The sequence below is a fragment of the Diabrotica undecimpunctata genome, chromosome 3 (assembly GCF_040954645.1).
Source record: "Diabrotica undecimpunctata isolate CICGRU chromosome 3, icDiaUnde3, whole genome shotgun sequence".
NCBI classification, from domain to species: domain Eukaryota; kingdom Metazoa; phylum Arthropoda; class Insecta; order Coleoptera; family Chrysomelidae; genus Diabrotica; species Diabrotica undecimpunctata.
In genome coordinates, this window is record NC_092805.1 from 127,393,519 (window position 1) to 127,413,452 (window position 19,934).

The following is a 19,934-nucleotide window of genomic DNA, read 5'->3' on the forward strand; positions in this document are numbered from 1 at the left end:
TTAATATTTTACAAACAAACAATATTATTGAGGTCCAACGACCGATTCCGAGCCTCTGGAATGGACGGTACTAGAGCAGCTCTCAACCAACCTAAAGTAAACCAAGTTCTGATCAATGAAATCCAAAACACCAATGTAAAAAAACGGGTGTGGCAGTCCAGTGGGACTGCCGGTAGAAGTTATACTTCTATACACGCGTTCGCCGTTAAAAATGTATATAGGAGTCAATCTGCACAATCATTACATATGTAATGCTATAGGTAAGAGAGAGCAGAAAGAGAAAAAGAATTAGTTGTATAGGTATATGGTGCATCGTTTGCTGTATATAAACATTTGACCTGTAATAGGAGTATAGTAAATGAAGGAATGTATCATTATTTTAATGAAAATATATATTTTTATTTTTATATATGTATAAAAGGAGTTGAATGCAAAAAAAAATTTTACACATACTCTGCAGTAAAATTCATTGTTTATTTTGTTATTAATATAAAAATTACAATACAAAAAATACACTGCAACATAATTCAATATAATAATACAAAATAAATTAAAATGTAATATTCATAACTATTAAAAACTGCCAATATACATAACTTACTTTACAAAGATAAAAATAAAAAACCAACAACTTGGATTATGTTGTTAATTTTCATTTTATTTTAAAATTTATGTTTTTTGCGTATATTACATATATTTAATAAGATTAACGTAAGGTTTTTAAATATTTCAAAAATAAAAAAGGCAATTCATACTTGGGATTCGAACCCACAACCACCAGCGTATGAACCAAACACGTAAAGGATTTGCCAATTAGACATGACACTAACGGATTTCAAAATTGACAGTTCTCGGTAAAACAGTGATTATTTTGAAATACAAAAGCATAAAAAAATTATAAACATTTAATTTTAAATAATACAAAACATATCACATAAATAATAATATTAATATATATTATATTATATATAATATTATATATATATATATATATATATATATATATATATATATATATATATATATATATATATATATATATATATATACAATATTATATATATAATATTAAATACAAAAGGAACATTTTTATTCTCGAGAGAGGAAGAGAGAAAATATATCTTCTGTTTCTCTCTTACTCATTATCTTACATATGTAATAGTTTCACAGATTCACTCTCATGCAAATTTCCAACGCTGACCGTGCGTATAGAAGTATAACTTCAAAAAATGAAGAAATCTTCTAGTCTCGTGTGACTTTTAATTTTATATCAGTGTGACTTCTTGAGGGATTTTCCAGTATGTAGCTTGTCGAAATTGTGGAATGGCGGTTCAATTATGGACTTCACCAAGAAAAGAAACAAACCAAAATACACTTCCTTCTAATAAAAATAAAAAACCATATTCTCTAAACTTAATACTTTTTAAATTAAAATAAATTCTTGAAAACCTTAGTAACACGACTCAACCTGCCGTCTCAGTTTGACTGTCTATATCGAAGTGACCATCCTGTCCAGAACAGTTACGAATCTTTTTATTCGCGCATGCCACACTCTACCAACTTAAAGAACTTGAAATACCTACGTAAATAAGAACTCTCAAATTTCTACACAGGTAATATGGATTGTCCAACTCTTAGAAATTATAAAAGATTATTGATTTTTAAATTATAATTAGAAAGTGACACACGTTACAACTTCCCGAATAATCGAATAAGAAGTCAGAAATATGTCTACGTTTTAATAAACGACTGCAGAGAAGTTCATTGACTGTCAGAAGAAATAATTCTTTTTTTATACTCCAATTATAATAGTATCGAGTTCCACATTAACAATGACAAATCGCAGTCAAAAATAAACGAACGCCAGTCTCAAAATAAATTTACGAAAAAAAAAATATAGGTAAGTTGGTTTAGTAGTGTTGGCTCGTTGTCAAGTCCCAACCATTAAAAGTTTATAGGTGGATCGTCAACGGCAAACAATTCAAATTGAGGATGAACGAATTATTAGTCTCCGACAGGGGACAAATTATTGTGTTCCTTTTTGTTCGTTTATTCTCCTTACACTAATCTCATTTAATCAAGACAATAGACTTGGCATGATTTATCTCGTTAAAAAATTTAATGAGGATGGCTTCATACAATCTTAAAAGCGATAAATATTTGCAGTTTGTAACATATTACCGGGGTTTATAAAAACAAAAATAAAACTGCCATAGTCCAGATACCATTAATATATACTAACCAAAATATTTACATGGGCACGCGATTAATGTTTAAATTAAAACAAAATTTACGAATAAATTCGCACATTATTAGGCCAAATAATTTAATGCCTAATCTAATTAAAGAAACATAAGTAAAAATAGGCAATACTTATTTTGACAATGTCAGGGCAGATTGACTTTAAAGCAGGAATATATACTAGAGTTTCTCCAATAGCCATAACCATCTTCTCCTACATCATTCCTTCGTTATTATTTGCGTTTTCTAGAAGTTTTCTTCAAATTGCTTGCTGTTTTAGGGTTTTTGAACTTTGTATGTAAGAGATTCTAGCACTTATTTTCGTTCCAACTAAGTAGATAGGATCTGTATCGGTTCACAGTCACTAAACGATCTTGCGTCAACTATTACATATATTATTGTTCACTGTATTTTCGCCTGAGCTTTTCTATGATCTTTCTCTGAAGGTTTTGTGTACCTTTTTTGTGTAAACCTTCTCTTGCAACTACCACGTTCATTAAGGTGGATAATTGTATCAATTAAGTCCCTTTGTTGTTCGCCTGTTCATATATATTGTGTTCTAATGGTTGGTGCATATTCCTGCTCCTTACTCTCTTTGCTTTAAAAGCTCCTATTAAGATTTTAACATCAATCTTTGGACAGTCTTGTATTATGCTTTCCAGTGTTGTTCGTAGAATCCTTCATTTTCCTAATCGAGTTTCTCCCCAGTTGGTGCATGAGCATTCACTATTAAGTACTTTAAAAAATTATCCCTGATCCGTATTTTCAAAGTTTTATAGTGATCGAAAACGTTATGTGTATACAATTCCAACTTTCATACATTCATACAAGTACATTCCTACTTTCCTTATTGGAAGAATGTGTTAACAAAAGCCATATCTAATGCTGTGGCTAATTCAAGCCAAATATAGCTTTATATCCTATTTTGGATTGGCTCACATGTGCATTAAATATTATGTATATATATATATATATATATATATATATATATATATTATTATATATATAATATATATTATTAAATAAATAATAATAAAAATTACAAAATTTTTGTGTAGTATTAGAAGAAATTATAAGAATATAAATAAAATCGTTACGTCGTAAATAATAAAATTGTATAAATACGTTTTTTAATATCTAAATTTTCTGTTACAGGGTTTTAGTGGGAGCACCGGAAGGGCAATCAAGGTATCAAGATCCTGGAATAGTTCAGAGAGGTGGCACCGTTTACAAATGTCGATCAGATGCTGACAGTGTTTGTGATCAAATTCCATTTGACAGAACAAGTAAGTAGTTTTTTAATAGTAAATCATAAGAAGTAACGCTACACTTGTGTTACTAGCATTTTAGATCTTCAGATTAATATTAATCCATACGCAGATTCCTTCATTATTTACAAATCAAAAGTGTTCAACTTGCGGCTGAAATAATTTAAAGCTTTTTACACAGACAGTAAAAATGATTATTTAAAACTGGTTTTATCCTTTTTCACACACTACATAATTTTCGGTTAAAAGAAACCACATGAAAAATATTAATTTCTCATTAAATGGACGCAGTCTAACAGAAATAAACATCCATCAATCATACCATGAAATCTATACTGTGATTCAAAGTCTACAAATTATCATTACTGATGCATCAACAACTCAATCGGGGATAGCAGCAGCTTACATACATGGACATCTATCTATCTAATTAGCCTTCTTCGGTCTATCTTTGGACACGGACCTCCCCAATCATTTTCCATTCTTCTCTGTCTGTCGCTATAGTCATCCACCTAGAGCCCACGTGCTTCTTGATCTCATCTGCCCATCTCATTTGGGGCCTTCCTCTGCTTCGTTTATATTCCCACGGTCTCCAACTTATAAGAATTTTGTTCCATCGGTCTTCTTTTTGTCTTGTATTGTGTCCTGCAAATCTCCATTTCAATTTTGCAACTTCTTGTCTAACATCCCTCACTTTTGTTTTCTCTCTTATTCACTCGTTTCTCTTTTTATCTATTAGTCTTATGTGCAACATTTGTCTTTCCATTGCTCTTTGGGTTTTTATGATTTTGTCCATGTTTGCTTTTGTAAATGTCCACGTTTGGGAACCATAAGTGAGAACAGGGAGTACGCATTGATTGTATACTTTGGTCTTAAGATGCTGTGGTTATCTTTTGTTACATGGACATAACAACTTTAAAATATGTCACCCTCAGCTCATCTTTTGACACGTAAGCCGCTTAGTTTGTCTGCTTTCGGATGCTCTCTTTAAGATTTCCATAGCTAAATAGTTCGAATGTCGAGCCTTCTTCAATTATTTCATCATTAATTACTATTTTGCATGTTCTATATTCCCTTGACACTACCAGAGATTTGATCTGAGCTATTGATGTCTTCATGTTTTAGCCTTTGTAACTCTGTTGATTATCGGATATCAAAAATTAAAATTGCGTCTTCTGCATATTTATTTGTTTTTCTCCCATTTTATATCCTGGTCTTGTACTTTTAATCTCTTCTATAATTTTGTCCATTACTAAATTAAAAAATAAAGGCTCAAGCTTTCACCTTGATGGATTCTCGAGTGGTTTCTATTTCTACGATGCTTTCAAAGAGTGATCAGAAGGCCTTTTTTAAGAAAAATATTTTTAGTTTATGGTTAACTAACCAGAAGACAACATCAACAACAAGTTAAACGATGTTAGAGAAAGTGTTGGCACTACATTACCGCTTACAACTAAACTCAGTGGGCAAGTGATAATTACTTAATTACGAGTAGGTTAACCCATATTTATCTAATAAATAAGGAACCCCTTTTTTTGGCACAGTCACAATCGCCGTTAAACATATCTTTTTAGAATGACAAGCAAACACAGATTGATAGAATTATGGTAAAATGAAGTAGGTATCTCAAACTATTTTCCAATTAATTCAAGAATATTAACACTATTATCTGATATATTAATATTGAGATCAATAATGACATATGCATTAGAAACAAGACCAGACACAGCCACAACACAAAGGCTACTGGGAACGGCAGAGATAAGAGAACTGAGAAGAATTACAGGAAATACGCTGAGATATTGAAAGAGAAGTGAATAGAGAGAGAGAGATAGAGAGAGAGAGAGAGAGAGAGAGAGAGAGAGAGTTTATTTATTTAACTACACAAATACTGTTTGTAGCCAGTCATAAAAAAATATACATAGTATATCAAAAAGGAATATAAAACGTAACTTAAATATATCAAAAACAAGGAACACATGTTAAATAGAAAAAGATTTATGGCAAAGTTGCGGTAAGTAATTTAGTGGATATTCTGCAATGTCATATATTCTTCTGAGCAGTAAAAAAAATGTTTCAGACTATATTTTTTTATAACTTTTTCGAAACTATTACAAGCTTTGCTGTTTAATAATTTTTGGTAAAATATTGTAATAGTTATAATTAAGTCAATTTTTATCTGAAAGACGTAATCTACAGATATTTGTTCGTAGGTAGTGACAGTTTCACGTATTGTGAACGTGGACATCAAATTGCTTTATTAAATGGGCCCGTTTTCTGTGAATTTCAGTTAGAACTTGAAATATCAACAGAGTAGGTAGCGGCATAATTTTGAATTTCATAAAGAAAGGTCGGCAGTGTTCTAGATAACTAACCCGTGCTGAAATCCTGATAGCTTTCTTTTTCATTATAAAAATTTGAAGTGCATTTGTTGAATTGCCCCATATAATTACACCGTAGTTTAGATGAGAGTAGAATAAAGAAAAATATGTCATTTTTAATGTTTCAAAGTTGCCGACCATTATCTATTATCTATGGTTATTCCTAATAATTTAATAGTATCTTTGTTAACTAGATCATTGTGTAAATTACTTGCAGATATAATAAAATTTTGCGTTTTATCCGAGTTAAGTTTAAGTTTGTTTGCAGCAAACCATGTGTTAGATTTTTTAGTAGAAACTTCTTCATGAGACGTTTTTAAATCATCATTATTTTTTCCTGATATAACATATCTCGTTTCATCTGCGAATTGTATGGATTTGTACAGATATCTGAATTTAGGCAAATCTTTGACATAAATAATAAACAAAAGAGGTCCTAAGACCGAACCTTGTGGGACACCACGTTTTACAGATAGAAAATCGGAGGGATGACCTTTAGACACTACCGCCTGGTAGATAAGAAATTATAAGCTTAAGAGAAATACCTCTGATTCCATAGTAATTTAATTTGTGGAGCAAAATGTCCTGTGAAACCCAGTCTTCGACAAGTCGCAAAGAGAAATTGCTATGCGATTGTCGTGTTCAAGCCCCTTAATCATCTCGCTCACAACATTAAATACCGCGTTCGTAATAGAACGAGCACTTCTGAATCCATATTGTGAGTTGCCAAGTAATTATTTGACTCAAAATAGAAATAAAATTGTTGTTTAATAACCTTTTCAATCACTTTTCCAAAAGTAGAAACAATGCTTATGGGTCTGTAGTTGTCAGTTTTTGAGGAATCACCTTTGTTGTAGATAGGTAGTACTTTGAGTATTTTAGTACTTCTGGAAATACTCCAATTGATAGAATTAAATCAATAAGATGAGTGAAAGGTGTTTGGTAAGTTTGGTAAGTTTCTTTTAAATTTTTACTATTAATTTCGTGAACGTCCCTACAATTAGAATTACTAAGAGACTTTATTATTTGAGAGACTCTTCTTCCACGACGGGACGAAAAAAAAAACGACTTGCTCGGAGAAGGATAATTTCTATATGAAGACTACATCGACATTAATAGCGGAAAGAGATGTAATTATATTCTCTGAAACTGCAGTAAAAAATTGATTTATTTCGTCTGGAGGTAGATCAGGTTGTACCGAACTGGATCTTGAGTTGTTCCTTTCGAAATTTACTATTTTTCAGCAGGCTCTAGGTTTATTATTGGAATTTGTAATAAAATCACAGTAAGCTGACTTTTTAACAATTTGTAATTAAAAAATAAATATAAGGTTGAATGCTCGAATAAATGAACTTTGATCAGATAAAAGGCATATATCGAGCACAGTTTAATTAAATCTTGCCCAAGTACTTTCGATCCCTAGATCATCTTCAGGGGCATTTCGTCAATTGCGGCCTATCCGACAAGAACAAGATGTCATAAACATATGTTTGTCCATTTGTATTGTAGTGTAATGTACATTTATATGTTTATGACATCTTGTTCTTGCCGGATAGGCCACAATTGACGAAATGCCCCTGAAGATGATCTAGGGATCGAAAGTACTTGGGCAAGATTTAATTAAACTGTGCTCGATATATGCCTTTTATCTGATCAAAATTTGTAATTGCCGATTGTATTCAAATTTTTGTTGTTTATATACTTTGAACAAATTGAGATCCTTAGTGGCATCTGTAATGTGTTTATTAAGAGAAAGATTAGATCTGTAAGACCTTAATTCATTATTAAACCATTGCACGGGTGTTTTTTCAGCAGTTTGTCGTACTTTTTTTAGTGGAAAATGCTTTAATATCAAGTTGTTATAAGTTTCGGTAAGAAAGACTGTCAAAAAATCAGGATCATTACTAATATCATAGAAAAAGTCCATCCTTGTATTAGCTAGCTCACGTTTAAGCTTCTGTAAACCAGAAGAAGTAATAAACCGTTGAAATGTTTAATTAGTGTCAACAACTTTATGCTCAGAGTCAATAAATAAAAATTGAGATCGATGGTAAGAAAAACAAGGTTCAAATACGCCCACACTGTAGATGTTTTCAAAAAAATTTGTCATAATGTAGTCGATGCAACTACTAGACTGGGATGTGATTCTAGTATAATCGTTTATAGTTACTTTTAGACCAAAAGATGTTAATAGATTTTGAATATCTAAAGAAAGGATAGATTCAATGTTAAAATTTATATTATAATCACCAAGTATGATCAGTTTGTCTGTTTTACTAAGCAGTCATTCTCAAAACTCACCACAAAACAAGTCAAAGTCACCCTTACCCGATCTTTATACAGTTAAAATGTTGGTTTTTGTTAAAGGTACATAAATTGCACAAAACTCTGAACTTTGCCCTGCATTATATTCATTTAGATTAAAGAAGAATACATAAGATTTTTTTTATATAAATTGCAACTCTACCTTGTTTCTTTTTGTACCCTACAAAAGAACATACCCAATAAAAAGAAATTAGAAGAAAATGTAACATACCTGGAGTAATGGAGTAAAAACCTTTCATAGGGGTATCAACTCGCCAATGAACAAGCAGAATTGCTTATAAAGACGAAGAAGAAGAAAAATAGAGAAATACAGTTGGACTGTTATTGACAGATTGCTATAATATAGTGTCGGAAAAATAATTATAATGGCTAATATCCAGACCAACGACATTTTTAAACGAAGACAACAATGCATAGGTTTCGTAGATGATCTGATACTTCTGACAAGATAAAGAAAAAGCTTAATAAAATTCGAACGAGAATATATGCTTCTGAGAAAAGCTAATGAGAATATGATCTAATCTGATATATACCTATATTTATAATACTAACTTAAAACTGGACCTGAGTTCGAGTAATTGGCAGTATCAGTTGCAAATAGAAGAGACGAAAAAAGAGAAATTGATAAAAGTCTAGTGAAGTGTAGCAGAGCAGTTGGAGTATTAAACACAATATTCAAAGTATAACTGCATTCAGCAAAACTATGTCTAATGCAGCTAAACTATGATCTAATGATCATAGTTTAGCTGCACTAGATATATGATCTAAACAGTACTGTACACATGTGACAGACCAGAAACCATAATGAGAAAAGAAAGATGAAACTGTGGAAGAGGAAAATCATACGAAAAATTTTAAATTTATAAGCAGAGATATAAATGATGCAAAATCAGAATGAAGAAGACGAACTAACCATGAGTTAACCAGGAGATATATATGGATGACTCAAAATTACACAGAAAAATTAGAGCACAGAGTGAAAATAGAAACACTATTCACTGATTTAGAAGCAAAATAACTATTTTTTGTTTTGTTTGACTTCTGCTTCTGCGTTAAAACTATAAATTATATTTTATTTTAAATAGATGAACAGCAAGTTTTAGAGTAATAGCGTAATAGTAGCTAACGATCGTATATAATTATTGAAATTTAAATTGTACTTTGGGTTGCTATTTATAAAATCTGATTTAGCTCATTGCACAGTATTTTGGGTATTCTTGAGTTAAACTAAAAGAAAACTTGAAAAACCATTTTTGTATTCACATATCATATTCATATCGACGGTTTTCTCCTCTCTAAAAGTGTTCAAAAATGGAAAAAGTAGCAATTGTATGAAGCATTCATACGGAGAGATCGAGATAAGAATTCATCGGCAATAAAAAATGAGTCAATAAATAAATTTGTCTTCCGGATCTGACAACTATCTCAACCGTTTCAGTTTCTGCAAAACAGCATCTTGCGTTTTAATCTTCCATTCTTTCTTCTCCCTATATAAGGACAATACGAGAATTGATCCTCGTTTACAAACTGACCCAATGAAACCGCAATCATAGATCAAAAAACAAAAATGATTAAAATATATCGGTTATTCAGCACAGGTCTTGTAAACTCGCGAATGGAATACACTAAGAAAAATGACAATATAGGTATTTCATAACTTGTTACTTGGTAGTTTGTTCAGAATACAAATTAATGCATATATAGATGAGGGAAATATACTAGGTACTGAAAATAATGATAATTACAGATTAAACGATAATAAGCATACCAATTCTCAACAGTTATGCTCAGAATTAGGCTCAGATAATACTTCATCATACTGAGGTGCATTACCTGTCAAAAAACAATATGTTGCACGTTTGTATAAATCGAAACAGGAAATAAAAGCATTTTTTATTGAGACAAAAATGCAACATATTTTTGGGATATTTTTAATTACTTGAATTAATTAAATTTGCAAATATATTTAAATTTGAGAAAACACTTGTGCCTTTTTGTTTTAGATGTATCTCTGGATAGGCAATTTTCTTCTTCTTCTTCCTCTTTATAAGCAATTCCGCTTGTTCATTGTTGGATTACTACCTCACTGGAAGGTTATCACTCCATCTTTTGCGCGGTTGTCCGATACTTCTGTCGATTGGTGACTTAACTCTTACTATTTTGACGACAGGGGTCTCTTCCATTCTGCTTATGTGGTTGTCCCATTCTTTTTTTCTATTTTATGTCCATTCATTTATACACTGGACTTTACATTTTCTTCTCATGTCTTCACTTCTCTTTCGATCTCTCAGCGTATCAGTATTCTCATCTCTGCCGTTTCCAGTAGCCTTTGCATTGTGGCTGTGTCGGGTCTTATTTCTGAGTCATATTGAATCTGATATCATCTGAATCATACTGTGAACCAGTTTTGGCAGACTATCTTCATCTTAGGCTATCAATATTGCGTCGCCTGCGTAACGGAGTATTTTTATTTCTTTGTTTCCCATTCTGTATCCTCTTCCTTTGTTAACACTTTTGATGATTTCATCCATGATCAAATTGAAGAGCATGGGGCTCAACAATCCCCCTTGTCTTATTCCGCTGCCTATTTCGATAGGTTCTGTAAGCCTGTTATCTATTTTGACTTCCATTTTGTTGTTTTGGTAGACGTTTTCCATAGTTTTTATAATATTTCATCTGAACTTCTTTATTATACAGAAGATGGATTACATCTTTGAGTCTTACTCTGCCAAACGTTTTCTTTAAGCCAATCAGACACAGAAATACTGGTCTATTATACTCTATTAATATCTCAGTAATTGACTTTATAACGAATATTGCATCTGTATACGATCTTCAACTACGAAAACCCTGTTGTTCATCTGCTAAACTTATGCTCTGATTTATTAGCACTTGAAAAATTTTAGTTGTAAGTTTTAGCATAGAATTTAACAAGTTTATACCTCTGTAGTTGTCTGGCTGTTTTTATCTCCTTTTTTGAATAGTAGAATCAGTTCGTTCGTTGCTGCTGCTTTTCTGTTTCTCAGGCTGACCTCTTATGAAGCGCCATATTTTCTTTTGCAGACCGTAAAAATCATATTCCATTTCTTTCGAAAAGCGTTCTTAGTGGTCATTTTTTATTTTTCTTATATGTGCAAGTGCATGTGTTTCGTTACTAATTGTTTCATAATTATGGTATGCCCCTTGTGTTTTGGTTGACATGTATTTCAGGTAAGCTTTTTTTCTTTTCTTTGCATTTTTCCTTCACTTCTGTACAAAACCATGGAGTTCTTCGCTTTGGGAACGATTTATTTTTATTTATATTTCTTTCACTAAGAACTTCCTCGACCGAGGCTAAGACATTATCCTTAATTTTTGCCCAGTTTTCTTCGACTCCACCACTTTCTGTGAAATATGTAATTTTTTTCGGTAATTTTTTTTTGGAATAGGCTTCTTGTGGACTCATCCTGTAAGCTTTCGACTTTTATCTTTGTGATGTGTTCTGGTGTTTTGTTATCACATATACATATGTGTTTTTATTCGGATTTTGCATAATTCTAATTTATGATCGCTTCCTATTTCTGCTGATGTTAGTGCTCTTACATCCAAGATTTGAAAGGGCTGTAACTCTCTATTCGACAGAATATAGTCTATCACAGATCTTTGTCCTCTACTGTTTTCAAAAGTGTACTTGTATTATTCTTTGTGAGGGGAAAATGTATTATTAATACGTATTTCGTTTATGCTGCAGAGGTCTATCAGAAGGTCTCAGTTTTGATTTCTGATATTTTCATTATATCGCTGTTTTATTCCTAGAACTATGTCATTGCCAACACGTTAAAATCACCCATAACGATTATATATTCATCTTTTGTTGTCTCGTTTATTACAATCTGAAGGTGTTCGTAGAAGTTTTCCCTTTTGGTTGTATCTCCATTGTTCTCTGGTGCATAGATTCCTATCACATTCAGAGGTTCGACATCCAGTTTAACTTTTACACTTACTATTCTTTCAGATGTATACAGTGATGAGTGTCTTACCACCCGGCAAAATAGCGGAAAGCATAGAAGACAGATTAAGTTGTGAGATAGTATGAGATAAAGCTAGTTATTAGACGTGTCTATTTGACTTCAGTCATAATTATATGGATGACCTCGAAAATATTTTATTTTAATAATTTCTGATGTTAGAATAAATGATTGAATAAATTAAGATATATGATAGTAAAAAACATTAATTAATAGCGATTTTAAATTATAAATCTTTAAGTTTATTTAATAATAAAAATAACTATACTGAAATATTTGACTAAACTAAAGGTAGGTATGTTTGTCCGAACACAATTATTGTATGTGGAATTGGTGTAATAGTTAGAGACGTTGTCTATTGACAAGAAGATTGGGGTTCAATTCACATCAAGGGTAAAATTTTTGTTTTACTCAAATCAAAAAATAATAGAAAATATGAGGCATATTAGGTAACAAGTTTTTGAAAAACTCAATATTTACAATTTATTCTTATTTCAATGTTATAAAATAGAAATACAAAATATTTCAAATTCAATTCCAGTTTTACAGTCTTCAGTTGTGAATGCAAAATAATCCAGTGAAGACTGTTTAATGTCAAATCCATCACTAAATTCTCAGTGTTAATATCAATTACTCTGTACAGGTAATGATTTTCAAAACAATTGACGACATTGGAATGGATGCGCGCGAACAGCTGCCTGCTTTACAGCTAACCAAATCATCAAACCTTCAAGTTATCAAATAATAACACATCGAGAAGTGTTTTTGCACGGTAAACAGAAACTTTTTATTGAAAAAACAATTCGTGAAAAGGATTTTAACGGCCGAGGAAAAAGTGCAAATTGTTGTCTGGCATGTGAATGGATTATCAGACATGATTAGACAACAATTTGTAAATATGTTTCCAAATAGGCCGGCTCCAGCACGATCAACAATTCAGTCTATTATACGTAATTTTTTTTACTTATGGATCCGTGTTCGCTCCTAGAGGAGTTCGTAGACGAAGGGAGGTAAATCCAGATTTGGAACTAAGGGACACTTTGATTTGTGCAAGTATTGAGCAAAATCCTACCCAATCAACATCTCGTCTCGGAGAACAATATGGAATTTCAAGATTTAGAGTAGGTAAAATTTTTAAAAGACATGGATACCGTCCCTATAAACTTCATAAATCCAACGAACAATTCCCTGGGGATTAATATAGACGTTTAGAATTTTGTCAAACTGCAATGGAAATGTCACATCAAGATGAACATTTTTTAGAGAACGTTTTGTTCACCGATGAATGTACGTTTTCATTGCATGGCCGTCACAATTCAATGAATGCTCGGTATTGGTCTCGAGGAAATCCTCGTCAGATTTATGTTCTCGGCGTCCTCGAAAAGTAAATGTTTGGGGAGGCATAATAGGGAATCATGTCATTGGTCCATTTTTTATAGACGGTATGTTGACTATGCGGAAATACTTGGAACTTCTGCAAAATCAAATTGTCCCAGCCCTTCGTAATTTACCAATACCTTTCGATTCCATATGGTTTCAACACGATGGTTGTCCTGCACATAATTCTCGCATCGTCAGTGAATATCGTCAGTGATATTTTTTGGCCTGCAAGATCACCTGAACTTGCACCTTGTGATTTTTTTATGTAGGGATATATCAAGTCCAAACTATATGGAATTGAAGACGATAGGCCTAATTCTCTCCAAGAATTAAGAGAAAAGATCTTTGATTCAATGAGAGGTATTAGTCCAGAAACATTAACTAATGTTAGACGAAACTTTTATAATAGATTGGGTTATTGTTCTGCTGCTAATGGAGGCTTATTCGAACATTTTTTGTAAATACATTTCATTAGAATAAAATAAGTTTATTTAGAATATTTTTATACAATTTCTACCTATTTAAACATTTTTTGTAAGTACATTTATTTAGAACGTTCTTTTATGTTTGAAGAATTTTTACTTTATTTTCGAAAGTACGACATTGTTTTTTCAATAAGATTTTCCATGTTTTACTATCCATGTTTTCCATGTTTTCCTATAAACACTTCTAATAAAGGCTGAAATAAATGTTTAGTGATTTAAAGCAAAACGATATAATATCTGCATAATTTCAAATTTTAATTTTTAAAAAAGTAAAACCTTCATGTTGGATTTGAACCCTGAGCGCCTGGATGGGAACATCGTGCCTTGAACTCTGATCCATCAGACTTTTATAATTATTTAGTGACAGTTTGGGTTATTGTTCTGCTGCTGTTCAAATCATAGTAGAAATTATTCTTGGTTAATAATTTAAAACTTTAGATTAAATAATCACTATTAATTAAATTATTTTATTCACATTTTTTGCTTTATTGTGGTCAATCAGTTTTTACTTTATGCGAAATTAAAAAATGGAAATACGTCACAGATACGACGTTACACATAATAATTATGACCGAGGTGATTTAGCTCGAAGCTAACGTCTAAAGGTGTGCGACTATCGATAGTGGTAATGTAATGTAATGTAAATTATAGGTTTCTATCGATTATTTCTCACCTCTACGAGTTTTATCTCTTTTTATTTCACAAGGTAACTGTGTTTTCTATCTCTTACGTTAAAAAGCCGGGTGGAAAGACACTCATCACTGTATTTACATTCTTGTACTTGGTGTAAAAAATTTTGGTGTACTAACAGGGCGACTCCTTTTTGGCTCTGGTTTCTTTCGCAACACCACTGTAAATCATCAGTCATCTATCATAATTTGACCCTTTCCTTTTTCCTTCGTCTCTTGTAGTGCACATATGTCTATATTATTTTCTACAAGCTCTTTTGTAATTTCCTGCTCTCTTGTGTTTACAGACTTTACGTTCCAAGTACCGATGCGGAGTATATTTCTCGTTTTACATAACATCGTTATCCTCTTTCTCGCTTTAGTCGTTGTAATGAAATCATTCCTGTTCCGAGGTATAATCCTGTTTCTATGAGCTGTATGGTTTTAAAGTCTATCAATAGGGTGCTAACCTGGCTGTAGACCTCCACCTCCTTTATCCGGGCTTGGGACTGGCAACAGTTCTGTCGAGCTTCTTGATCCACCCAACAAAACTGCAGGCGAATAGGCAATTTTAAAGACAAAAACTTTCAATTGTTCTTCTATTTAAAGGTCCTGGCAAACAACAAGAGACTATGCTGCTGTTACAAACTAGGTGTATCATATTCTACTCAGCTAGTTAGGCACCCTAAAAACTAAATTTAGTAATTATTTTCAAAAATATGAAAGCAGTGAAATAAAATCTTTTAAAAAGTTTATTTGAGACTCCTTTAATGTGAAACCTTGCATCTTGTTGACAATATTCAAGAGCTTAAAAATGACAGTAGTTTCAGGGACTTGTTTGAATTTGATATAAATGGTAATATGTATATAGTCTAAATATACCAGCAATGATAGTTGTAAAAACCGCCATACTGATAGTTGCGTAAAGTCCTTTTCGTTACAATCAAACACTAATGTTTTTTTCTTAATTATTTTTTATAATTAAAAAATTTGTAATGAGCTAGGAAGTTTCATCGGCTAAGATAATCAAAGTTACTCCATCTGTTAACATATCTTCAGAACGGCCTCTAAATTATAAACTCCAACAGAAAACAATCAGAATCGTCTTTTTCTTTATTTACTGATTGCCTTGTTTCACCAATCTAAAAATATATAATGAAAAAGAAAGAGAACTATTGTAGATTTTAATTTTATAATTCATACATTTAAACCATAGCTATTCGTATCTTATTCGCAACCGAATTTGAACTGAATATTATATGTATCTTCCACAAATTTTTTTGTAAAGTCGTTCGTTGTATTATTTTCGGGAATATCTTAAACGTGTGGCTTATCAACGGTAGTGTTCTATAAGGGAATATTATTTCGTATGTCTTTAGCAACCAGTAGCAACCATTTTTGGTGGATTATTCCTATTATATAAATTCTGTTGAATAGATCTAACAATACATGCAAATTTTCATCATCAATGCACTTAATTAGTTCAGTGTGTATCTCTTTCATTGTCCTGCTCTTCCATTCACAGCATTTCTATTCGCTTGTTCTAATTTTGCCATTATTATTTTCGGCTTGTTTGTTCCTTTTTGTTTGTTCTTGTAGTTCTTCTTGTATTGTCTAACACTTATTTTGGATTGCCATATATCAGAACGATAGAAAATATAGAAAATAGATGAATGTCATTAAGAACCTGCAGTTGTAGTCTTGCGCGTAACACGTGTCATATTCATTTGTTGTTGACATGAATGCAGAATTTAAATTTAAATAAATGCAAACATTTTTTTTAACAGTTTTATCTCAGTCATTGATGCGAATAAAAAAATTATAATTTTATTAAATAGAAGGCGCCGATCACAAGGTGTGTGCGACGATTATAAACGAATTATACGAATTTATTAAAAGAAAGGTCATCGTAGGTAGCAATTTCACATTCCAGCCGAGACCTTGTTTGGTAATAGATGTTATGGAGGCAGTGTCTACCCACAATCTGGTCGACTGCATTGAGAAATATGTCGCGTATATGTCGATAATTTGATACATGCGGTTTTAAATTGCGTAAAGGAAAAAGAGTGAAAAATCGAGAAATAATTCCTACTTTTTATTTTCAATTCAATGGTCAATTTGTCTAATAAAATGATATCTTATTTCAACCACCTAGCTCGAACCGGAATACAATATATAGACTGTTCTATTGCTTGCGGCATTTAGATTAATGTAACACATACTTATTAAAATTATAAATTTGCCATCTGTGCTGGTATAATTATTAAAAATATTAAATATTTATGCAATACGCGTAGTATTTGAAATACTTATGCGATATGAAAGAAATAACACAGTTATGCAAAAGGTATATATATGTATATATATATATATATATATATATATATATATATATATATATATATATATATATATATTTGAAAAACCTACTTACTTACTTATTTAGTAATAAGCCTTTCTACCGTTAGGTGTAAGGCTGGTGGGGTTAAGTTTTGCATTGTTGTCTCCATGCTATCCGGTCTTGTGTTAGATTTCGTGCACTTTCCCATGTCAATCCTTTCTTCTCAACTTCTTTTCTGATTTCGTCTACCCACCTAACTCTTGGTCTTCCTCGTTTGTTTTTCCCTTGCACTCTCGTTTCAAACACTCGTTTTGTTAATCTTTCATTCGACATTCTACACACGTGCTCGAACCTTCTTAGTCGCCCCCCTACTATTTTTTCGTTTATTGGTTCTAGTTTTAGGTTTTGTCTGATTGTTTTGTTTCGTATTTTGTCTGTCCTCTTTCTATTTGCTATTTTCCTCAGGAACCTCATTTCCATAGCATTGACTCGAGATTTTTGTCTCCCAGTCAATGTCCATGACTCGCTATTATACATAATTGTAGGTCTAACTACTGATTTAACGACTGCCGTTTTTACCTTCTCCGATATTTCTTTTTTCCCCAAAAATGTTGTTTTAATAGTGTTAAATAAGCTTCCTGTTCGTCCCATTCTCTCATTTATTTCCATGTCTTGTTTACCGTTTGATTCAATTATTACTCCTAGGTATTTAAAATGTTCCACTTGTTCTAGTTGTTTTCCGTTTAATTGTATTGCGTGTGTCTTTCTCTTATTTGAAATTATCATTGTTTTTGTTTTCTCTGTATTTATTTTCATATTTATGTTTGACAGTTCTTCTTCTAGGATTTCAAGGTTGTTCTGTAGGTCTTCTCTGTTTTCTGCTATCAAAACCATGTCGTCTGCAAATAGAAGTTCTGATAGTTGAGTCTGTTTCATTTGTCAGTATTATAATGTTAGTTTTCTCATTCTTCTCTTGGCTTTCTTTATTGCTTCATCCAGTACCACTGAGAACAGCAGTGGACTTGAAAAACCTATTGTTACAAAATTAAAAACCTGAGATATTAAGGTTTAAAGTTGAAAAAAAATTAATTAATTATGGAAATTTCTATTAGTAAGGTTCTAAAGCAATGCTGCTACGTAATACATATGCACCTACACTCTTCAAAATATATCTGAATGAGACGGTCTCAGTGTGGAGAAAATACTGCAATATGGTCATTTCAATATAAGACGAGAGATTGTACGCGATCCACTTCGCTGACGACCAAGCCATTTTACTTACTGTATGAGACTGTATGCTTAGAAAACTGGAAGAGATTTACACGAAGTGGGGCATTACAAATAATATACAAAAACCTAGTACTTAGTTGCAGGTGAAAAACTAGAAAGCCTACAAATTGAAAAGGGAACTATAAAATCAACTGAAACCTTTAAATACTTAGGAGTCCAAATAACATCAAAAGTAAGGAGTAACGAAGAAATACATTCCACGATTGGTCAAATAAAATCAGCCTCTAGACAGCTACATGGACTATTGTGGAATAATAAAATAAGAAAAATTTATAAAACAATAATAGGAAGTATTGGGTTGTACAGTCTGAAATAAATCAAAGAAACAAATCATTTCCGTTCCTCACCATATCAAGTCTATTGAAGACGATGTTGCTGGCTCACTAGACTTGATAGGGTGCGGAACGAAGACATTAGAAGAAAGACGAAAATTGATCTAGACCCCTAGACTAGAAAGACTATAAAGTCCACTATAAATTTTGAAAAACATAACATACAAACAACAACTTGGTGGTTATACATTTCTCAGAATTTTTAAAATAATCTTTTTTGAAAATGATTTCAAACTTTATTTAGTTAAAATTTCAATTGCCATTACAATAAATTGTGGCTTAATCCCATATAAATAACACATTTAACTTAAGCCTCAGGAAAGCAGTTTCAGAACCTTCTTTCCCATGATTCGTTTTTCTTCCTAATTCATAATAATCATTTTTCGAACAGTTGCTTGAAATTCTTTGTATTTAATTTGATCCTCTCTTGTTTTAGTATTTAAATATTTTAAGAACTTTGATCTTTTTCCTTCTACAGCCTTCTCAATTTCTTCGTACTACCAATAGGGTGTTTGTTTGATTTTTTCCTTACAAACCTAGAGATTCCTTTGCAACTTCGTGTATAATTGAAATGACGAAATATAGAAGACCCAGTATAAAAGACTTTATGAAATTATGACAGTCAATAGACACATAAATATTCTAAACAGTTAGTGATACAATACAGAATTTTTACTTTTCTAATGAAAAATTAATGGGACATCACTCTTGATTGACGTGGCTTTCTGTCCAAATAAGTTAGATCATAATTTCTTCACTGTGACATAGTGTTCACATATGACTATTCTATTCCTGATATAGAAATGGTAATTTTACTGCCTATTTATGGGCGAATAAAAATCGGTTCAACATATTGCCGCGCGAGAGCATATATTTTTCCATTGGTGTCCCACAATGCATATAAAAAGGAGTAAATATGAAGAATTATAAACGAAAATAATAACAGCACAAACTTCATTACACAACTGTTTTACTTCTTTTTAATGTATAACAAAGGCAAATACGCAGTAAAACTAATGAGAAACTAAAGAAACGAATTGCATATCTCTCCTATAACATCTTAGTTTTATACTCGTATATTAAAGATTTCTAAATTTTATTTTTGTTTTTGTTAAACTGTTTTAACGATGTTGTTTTGCCGGGCAGATAGCAACTTAAGATTTAATTGTGCAAAATTGGCCCTTAAGCACAAATAGAAATGAAATTATGTTTAAAA

The 19,934-nt window shown here is 31.7% G+C and overlaps 1 protein-coding gene across 3 annotated transcripts in view; it reads left to right on the forward strand.

The window, feature by feature from the left end:
* Window positions 1-19,934, forward strand: part of if (integrin subunit alpha inflated) — a 460,319-nt gene that overhangs the window by 168,493 nt on the left and 271,892 nt on the right. For all 3 annotated transcript variants that reach the window (XM_072526897.1, XM_072526899.1, XM_072526898.1), the window contains exon 2: window positions 3,397-3,527. In XM_072526897.1, coding sequence (XP_072382998.1) covers window positions 3,397-3,527 — 131 coding nt within the window. The remainder of the gene's footprint in view (window positions 1-3,396; window positions 3,528-19,934) is intronic.